Source organism: Heterodontus francisci, chromosome 3, assembly GCF_036365525.1.
Source record: "Heterodontus francisci isolate sHetFra1 chromosome 3, sHetFra1.hap1, whole genome shotgun sequence".
Classification (NCBI taxonomy): Eukaryota; Metazoa; Chordata; class Chondrichthyes; order Heterodontiformes; family Heterodontidae; genus Heterodontus; species Heterodontus francisci.
The window spans coordinates 88,095,670-88,104,633 of NC_090373.1; the positions used below are offsets into that span (position 1 = coordinate 88,095,670).

The window sequence follows — 8,964 nt, forward strand, 5'->3', positions numbered from 1 at the left end:
AGTAGGAGTTTGTAACCCTTGGGGAAGAAGTTACAGTTTCCAATCTAAACTGACATTTGCACTTTGGTTTATCCAGAGGCTGGGTATTTTTCTGTGGGAGCAAAATGTAGTCAGTCAGTTGAGAAAGGTGCAGCATTAAGTACCCTTACTTTCCTTCTGAGAAATGGGACAAATGCATGCATTGGGAACTTGGAATGATTTCTCAGAAATCTGTTCTTGATTCCATGATGTTTCTACTGTTCATCAAAAACTATGGAAAAGGCTTCTATTATGCAGTATTATAACATCTGATGATGACTTCAACCTACATTTGGAGAGCATTTGATTATAAGTTTCCTTAAACCTGTATAAATTTGGTAAAGCCATATTTAGAATATTTTGGGAACCTGATCTACAAAGAAATGTTGATATTCCTTTTGGCCTGCTTGTCTCGAGAGTTAATGGGTAAGCACCTAGAGGTGGTCAGTGGTTTGTGGAGCAGTGCCTGGAGTGGCTATAAAGGTTAATTCTAGAGTGATAGACTCTTCCACAGGCACTGCAGGTAAAATTGGTTGTTGGGGCTGTTACACAGTTGGTTCTCTCCTTACACTGCTGTCTCTTTTCCTGCCAACTGCTAAGTCTCTTCGACTCGCCTCTCTTCAGCTCTGCCTTTATAACTGTCCGCCAGCCATGGCGATCGCGGGCAACTGACTCCCACAACTTGTGGTCAATGTCACAAGACTTCATGTCGCGTTTGCAAACATCTTTAAAGCAGAGACGTGGACGGCCAGTGGGTTTGACACCAGTGACAAGCTCACTGTACAATACGTCCTTGGGGATCCTGCCATCTTCCATGCGGCTCACATGGCGAAGCCATCTCAAGCGCCGCTGACTCAGTAGGGCATACATGCTGGGGATGTTGGCTGCCTCGAGGACTTCTGCGTTGGAGATACAGTCCTGCCACCTGATACCAAGGATTTTCCGGAGGCAGCGAAAATGGAGTGCATTGAGACGTCGCACTTGGCTGACATACGTTGTCCAGGCCTCGCTGCCATTTGAGCAAGGTATTGAGGACACAGGCTTGAAACACTCGGACGTTTGTGTTCCGTGTCAGTGCGCCATTTTCCCACACCCTCTTGGCCAGTCTGGACATGGCAGCAGACACCTTTCCCATTCACTTGTTGATTTTTGCATCGAGAGACAGGTTGCTGGTAATGGTTGAGTCCAGGCAGGTGAACTCTTGAACCACTTCCAGAGTGTGGTCGCCAATATTGATGGTTGGAGCATTTCTGATGTCTTGTCTCATGATTTTCGTTTACTTGAAATTGATGGTTAAGCCAAATTGGTTGCAGGCAGCCGCAAGCTTGCCGATGAGTCTCTGCAAACACTCTTCCATGTGGGATGTTAATGCAGCATTAAAAGAAATATTGATATATAGAGAGCGATTTTAACCCTACCCACCCACCCAGCAAAACTATGATTTACTTGCCCTACAGCCACCAGATTTTACACTGCTATATTTGGTAGAATGCAAGGACACCTGCACAAAGCAAACATGGGCCATCTTTACTGATGTATGTTGGATCCTGACTACAATTTTAACGGGATGGGCTGAGCGGGAAGTCACAGTAGCTATCCTGCCAATTGTAGACAGTGAAAAGATGCTATACCTCCAGGTGAAGATAGTGGGAAGAGGTTATCCCCGCCAGGTGAGGAGAGGCTATCCTGCCAAGTGAAGACAGTGGGAAGAGGCTATCCCGCCAGGTGAAAACATTGGGAAGAGGCTATCCTGCCAAGTGAAAACATTGGGAAGAGGAAAGCCCCCCAATTATAGATAGTGGGAAGATGCCATACCTCCAGGTGAAGACAGTGGGAAGAGGTTATCCCGCCAAGTGAAGACAGTGGGAAGAGGCTAGCGCGCCAAGTGAAGACAGCTGGAAGAGGCCATCCTACAGGTAAACACGGCAGGAATAGGCAATCCTGCCAGGTAAAGATAGCAGGAAGAGGCGATCTGCAGGGTTTTTTTATATTTGTTCATGGGATGTGGGTATCACTGGCCAGGCCAGCATTTATTGCCCGTCCTTTATTGCCCTTGAGAAGGTGGTGGTGAGCTACCTTCTTGAACTGCTGCAGTCCTTGTGGTGTAGCTACGCTCACAATTCTGTTAGGAAGGGAGTTCCAGGATTTTAACCCAGCAACTGTGAAGGACTGACGATATTAATCCGTGTCAGGATGGTGTGTGGCTTGGACGGCAACTTGCAGGTGGGTGGTGTTCCCATGCATCTGCTGCCCTTGTCCTTTTAGATGGTAGAGGTCACGGGTTTGGAAGGTGCTGTCGAAAGAGCCTTGGTGAGTTGCTGTAGTGCATCTTGTAGATGGTACACACTTCTGCCACTGTGCGTCCCCACTTTTGACCTTATCATTGAGGGAAGGTCATTGATGAAGTAGCTGAAGATGGTTGGGCCTAGGACGCTACCCTGAGGAACTTCTGCAGTGATGTCCTGGGACTGAGATGATTAACCTGCAACAACCACAACCATCTTTCTTTATGCTAGTTATGACTCCAACCTGTGGAGAGTTTTCCCCCTGATTCCCATTGACTCCAGTTTTGTTAGGACTCCTTGATGCCTTACTCAGTCAAATGGTGCCTTGATGTCAAGGGCAGTTACTCTCACTTCACCTCTGGAGTTCAGCCCTTTTGTCCATGATTGGACCAAGGCTCTCCAGAGGTCAGGAGCTGAGTGGCCCTGGCAAAACCCAAACTGAGCGCCAGTGAGCAGGTTATTGCTGAGCAAGTGACGCTTGATAGCACTGTCGACGACACCTTCCATCGCTTTACTGATGATTGAGAGTCAACTGAAAGGGTGGTAATTGCCTGGGTTTGATTTGTCCTGCTTTTTGTGCACAGGACATACACTAGGACAGGCAGAGGGCCACAGGGCAGTCACTAAGGGAATGCACAGGGGTGGTTAGTTGACTTTTGTATGGAATATTGGATAGTTTGTTTGATAAAGTTAGTTTAGAATAATTGTTTTCTGGAAGCTTTTATTTCAACATTGTGGCCAAAGGGATGCTGCAATGGTCAGTAACAGAGGGATGGTAAGGTTGTTGAATGGAGAATTGGGATTGGAGAATTGTGGGAAACTACATTCAAAGATGTGCTGGTAGACAGACAGTGGCTAGCATTTAAAGAATTAATACATGGTTTATAAAATATGCACAAGAACCCAACAGGAAAAGTGATCTAACCTTAGCTAACAAGAGAAGTTAAAAATTGTATTTGATCATAGGAAGAGGCTTATAATGTTGCCAAAAAAGTAGTGAGGCCGAGGATTGGGAGAAATTTAGAATTCAGCAAAGGAGGATCAAGAAACTGATGAAGAGAAAATAGAATATGAAAGTAAAGTAGCGAGAAACATAAAAACGGACTGTAAAAGCTATAAGAGGTATGTAAAAAGGAAAAGATTAGCAAAGACAAATGTGGGCTCATTACAGGCAGCAACAGGAAAATTTATAATGGGGAGAAAGGAAATGGCAGAGAAGCTAAATCAATATTTTGGCCGGGATTTTATGCTGGCGACAATGGTCTTGACGTGTGGAAAAAGCGAAGCTGAGAACCCTGTGTCGCCTCTTCTCCGGAAGGGCACTTAAGTGGACAGTGGCGGGATCAAGGACCCTGACGACAGAAGTCCTGCCCTCAGAGAGCTGCCGGCCAATCAGAGGCCGGCAGCTCTTCCTCTGAGCAGCACCACCGTGGAGGCAGTGAATCGTTGCACTCTCTCTATGGCTCATACATCCTTCAAATGATATGTCAGCCTTTATTGCAAGAGGATTTGAGTACAAGAGTAAAGATGTCTTGCTGCAATTGTGTAGAGCCTTGGTAAGACTGCACCTGAAGTATTGTGTACAGTTTTGGTCTCCTTACCTAAGGAAGGATATACGATGGTTCACCAGTCTGATCCCTGGGACAGTGGGATTGTTTTATGAGGAGAAATTGAGGAGACTGGGCCTGTATTCTCTAGAGTTTTGAAAAATGAGAGGTGATCTCATTGAAACATACAAAATTCTTACGGGGCTCGACAGGGTAGATGCAGGAAGGATCTTTCCCCTGGCTGGGGGGTCTAGAACCAGGGGACACAGTCTCAGAATAAGGGGTAGGCCATTTAGGACTGAGATGAGAAGTAATTTATTCACTGAGGGTGGTAAATCTTTGGCTTTCTCTACCCCAGAGGGCTGTGGGGGCTGAGTCATTGAGTATGTTTAAGACAGAGATTGATACATGAATGACAAATACATGAATAGGATGGGAATAGAGGGATATGGTCCCCGGAAATGCAGAAGGTTTTAGTTTAGGCAGGCATCAAGATAGGCGCAGGCTTGGAGGGCCGAATGGCCTGTTCCTGTACTGTATTGTTCTTTGTTCTTTGATAGATTTCTAGATACTAAAGGCATCAAGTGATAAGGGGATAGTGCAGCAAAATGGTGTTGAGGTAGAAGATCAGCCATGATCTAGTTGATGGTGGAGCAGACTTGAGGAGCTGAAAGGCCTACTCCTGCTTCTATTTCCTATTTTTCTAAAAAGTCATCAAGCCTTCTCTGCTGTTTTGGCAGCTGTGACATTATTTTATCCCTATTTCCCTGCCCTTTTTTTATATCTTACTTCAAACAAGTGTATAACCCCCTTTGGGCACCTCAGTTTATTTAATGAATTTAACTCAATTCAGTTCTCATTCCATGCTGCTGTTTTCCGTTGGAGGAATCTTTGAAAAGTGAAGCTAAATGGACAGTGATATTACCTATGAGCGTTATAAAAATGGTCGACTGTAGTTTTCTGTGTCAAAGTTGTTCTGTGTGTCTAATGTGCTCTAACTGTTACATATCTTTGTAGGAGTTGAACAAAAGTGGATATGGTGAAATCGCAACAGAGATACGTGAGACTCAAGTGTTCTACTTCGCCGAAGATTACCATCAGCAGTACTTGGATAAGAACCCAAGCGGTTATTGTGGTCTGGGTGGCACTGGGGTGTCTTGTCCAATAGGTATTCAGCAGTAAGACATGGCTCTGATACGATGACTAAAATTGTCCCAATTTGCCTTCATTGCCCTGTTTCACAGACAATGGGGTAGAGTTTTGCTATCGGCAGTGGGAGAATACTGGCAGGAGCGGATTGACCGCCTGTTGTCCATACTTCTCCAAAACGGCTGTAAAAGTGAAAATCTATCCCAATGCGTTGCAAAAGGTTGAATAAAACTCTGCATTCAAATTCTAATTTAAGTCTACAAGTCCCAATAAGCACTAAGTTGCAGTAAAACTTATAATAATTTTCAACAGTGTGCTCTTATGACATTTTCACCTAAAGCATGTTGTAATTGCCAATTAGTGAGGGTAAGGCACAAAAATACTTCCATCTATATATTTCTTGATTATTAACTTTCTATTCTGAATCATCATCGACATTGGTGCAAAATGAAATTTGATAGCCAACAAAAGCAAAGGAAAAATTGCTGTGTTGCAGCTTTAATGGGGAAGGTTTCTTCTGCGTATTATTTGCAGCAAAGTTATGAATATTATTTCCTCCGTGGAAAAATTTGAAAAATCTTGTTTCACAAAAGATAATCACTGACAATGATTTAAATTTTGGCATAGTTTGCATGTTAAAGAAATATGATCAGGACAGACGCTACTAAACCCCAATAAAGTTGCAGCGGCAGTACCTCCATACTAACCCTTCCCGCAAAACAACATGAAGCAAAACAAAGCACTTCCAGCCACAGGAGCAACAAAATCACTGCGTGCTCTGAGTGCCATTAAATGGCATTAGTGCTGTAGACTTGGGACCTTACGCAAATTTCATTTCAGTAGCCTGCTAATAAAATTTGGTATATCTAAAGTTGATACATGTAGCTAAAGTATTTTCTTTCACTGCTGCGTGGCTCTGTTAGACTTGAAATTTTTAACAGAGTAACTTTCTTCAGCTTTCTTTTCTGATCCGACAGCAATTTCCAATCATTATTGTATCCTAACAGCCTTAATAAACATTTAACATTTCAACTATAAAGAACTCTTTGGATGTGGTTATTAACTGCCAACCCAGCTTATGTGATATTCTTTTTAATATTGTTTGATATTGCTTGTATAGAGACATCCCAGGCCAGAAAGCAGTTTTGCAAAGAAGCTTTACATTTCCAATTTGTGACCTCTACCTTCACCAGTGCAAAATAATTAGATCAAATGCCAGACCTGATCTTGAAGTTTGAAAAATTGTAACTAAATCCTTCAAATAAAAAATAAACCACAATCAAATTACGGTTGTTCTACATTCCTAGCCAAGGTGAGACATGGTCTTAGTTACTAAAGTTGATGTAACAGACCCATCAAACTCACTGATTTGGAATGAGATTCACTCATTTTTGTCATATAATGTAATTTATGTGTCTTATTCTCCATAACACAGAAGTTATGTACAGAGGCTTAACTTGCTCATATGAACTTTGTCTGCTATTTCAATGGTGTCCATTTAAATTAAACATCTTAATACTTGTGATAAAATAGCAAAGCCAATTCATTCAAGCACTTTAAATGTTCATAAGATAATATGGAACATTGCAAATTCTAGACTCATATGTTTATGTCATGTTATTTGATTGTGAATCTCGCTCCCAATCTTTCTTCAATGTTGATGGCTCCACCAGTGTTGTTCTTCAATCTACAAACTCTTGTTTACAGAGAAATAACAATACCAGAGACCATTGATTTTGAACTTGATCGGTGGAGTGCACCAGCTGGTCACCTGCCCGATCTGCAGCAAAGATACTGCCATAATTTTGAGGGCCCAGCCCCAAAATTTGACAGGTGCACTCCAGATGCCAAGTAGGAGTTTTGATGCACCTTGCTGGTCTTTAGCTTTAGGGATATCAGCAAGCTGGGATGCTGGCAGAGGCGTGCAGGAAGATCTTTGGAGGGGGAGTGAGGCAATGCTGGACTGGATTGGTAGTACTTTTGTGGAATCAGGAGGACCACTGTGGTCATATGCTCTGCCCATATTTCCCTTAAAATTGCAATTTGAATCCTCACTACTTCATTAGAAGTCTGATTTGCATGAAAAAGACACTTACGGCCTGTTACACGTGGGTGCTTTGGCTGTCCAGGGGTAGGTGCCTTTCAGAATAGCAGCAGTCAGTGTGTCAGGGTCCGTGGAGTGGTAAGTCAACTGACCTCATTTTGAGGCCTGTGCTGCCTCGTCCACCTTGATTTCTCCAAGTGAAAATCGGCACGGATAGGCTATGATTTTGTACGAAATTTAAAACTGGGTGTCAGTGGAGGAGGGGGTTAGTCGGTTGGGTAACAGCAGGTCCAGGAACATTTTGAACTGTGAAGCTTCTATGGGGCAAGATTTTCTCTGATCAGTATCTGTAGCAAAATTCTAAATGCAAATATAAAGAACAAGTTTGCAATTTCACTGCATATAGCAGAGGAATTCTTCTTTCATGTTCATGTAATCAGAGAATCAGATAGAGGAGTTTACAGGAATAGACTCTGCAGCATTACTGACAGAGCACTAATTCTACATTAATTATTTGAACAAACAACCAACAAGCACTATTCGTGGTATAATGATACCATTATCCAAGACACTGTTGTGTCTTTCCTAAAATATCTTGCAATATCATTTTTTGATATAAACATCACAGAAAAATTCATGTGTCCACAGCCATTGTTAGTTACTGCACCTGGACAGTGGACATTCCTAATGATTGCTTTCAATAGATAATTTGAGTATGCAGGTTGCTGGAATGCTGCTATTCTGAAGAGAACTTGCATACCAGATATGATAATAGAACTCTTGAATTTTGCACCTTTTAAAAAGTTATTTTCAAAAGTTTGCTCTTCAATTAATAGTGTTATGTGAAAATGTCTAATGTAAAAGGTATCAGGCATTAGATTGCTGAAGTTCCATTGGAGAATACTCAACCAAACAAAATTAAGGCCATTTGAAGCAATCTACCTTTCTGCATTTTTCATGAACAGAATATCCAAGGTTTCCTTGAAAATTAAATTACTGTATGAAGATACATATTTATTTTAGATATGTAGGGCTGAATTTTCCCATTTGAGATGCGAGCCCACGTTGGGTTGATTTCCAAGTTATGTACCGGGATGTGCGCATGGCAGGACGTAGGCCACGATCTTCCCAGAGGAGGTCAGTTTAGCCACTTCTGGGACCGCTGTCCAGTTAGAGACAGTGAGTGGCCTGAGGTTGCAGAAGAGACAATCAGAGTGCCCAAAGTGAAGGTCGACCAGCAAACATGCTGTGTGCTGCTGAAGTGAATGGAGAAGAGGAGGGTGGCATAAGATGGAGGCGCCATACTGCTGATGGGACCAGCAGCCAATTCCTCACGCCTAGTGCCATCTGGTGGATCCATCTGCAGGAGACGAGCAAACAATTGCAAGCATTTGCCTGCGGATGACCTGAGGATTTCTCATTTTTGTTCATTTAAAGTGACCACGGCATATGCAACTCATAGTGCTCCGACCTCCCGCCCTGCTCTTGCCTCCTGTGAGTAGACGAGCCACTGATATAGCGGGGATCCCGTAAGCTGCTGACAAAATTCCATAGCCTTCCAAAAATGCTCACTAAGTGCCTTCAGAATTATCTTAATTGGCTTCCCGCTGCTGCCAGGTTGCCATCGCCGCTGTGAACCCGCCTCTGAGAAAAGTGTGAGGAAGTGGGAACATGGGGAGCCAGCCCAATGCTTTTTTCCCCCAAAATTTCCCAGCCCCTTGCTACCTCCATGGGGCTGGAAAAATTCTGCCATCATCTAGTTAGCTTGCTGTGTTGCTGATCAGATGCCTGTTTTATTTTCTATCGTTATGATAAATGTGACCTGATTATACTTGCTATTGTAAGCTAATGATTGCAAGGGATGGGTAGGGGGCAGAGTTAGGGGCTGGGCTCGTACCTTGTCCCAAACATATTTTTGCAT

The 8,964-nt window shown here is 43.1% G+C and overlaps 1 protein-coding gene across 3 annotated transcripts in view; it reads left to right on the forward strand.

Moving 5' to 3' along the window:
* msraa (methionine sulfoxide reductase Aa) overlaps window positions 1–6,041 on the forward strand; it is a 395,564-nt gene extending 389,523 nt beyond the window's left edge. For all 3 annotated transcript variants that reach the window (XM_068024102.1, XM_068024103.1, XM_068024101.1), the window contains one exon: window positions 4,868–6,041. In XM_068024102.1, coding sequence (XP_067880203.1) covers window positions 4,868–5,032 — 165 coding nt within the window. In that variant the 3' untranslated portion in view covers window positions 5,033–6,041. The remainder of the gene's footprint in view (window positions 1–4,867) is intronic.
* The last annotated feature ends 2,923 nt before the right edge of the window (window positions 6,042–8,964 follow it).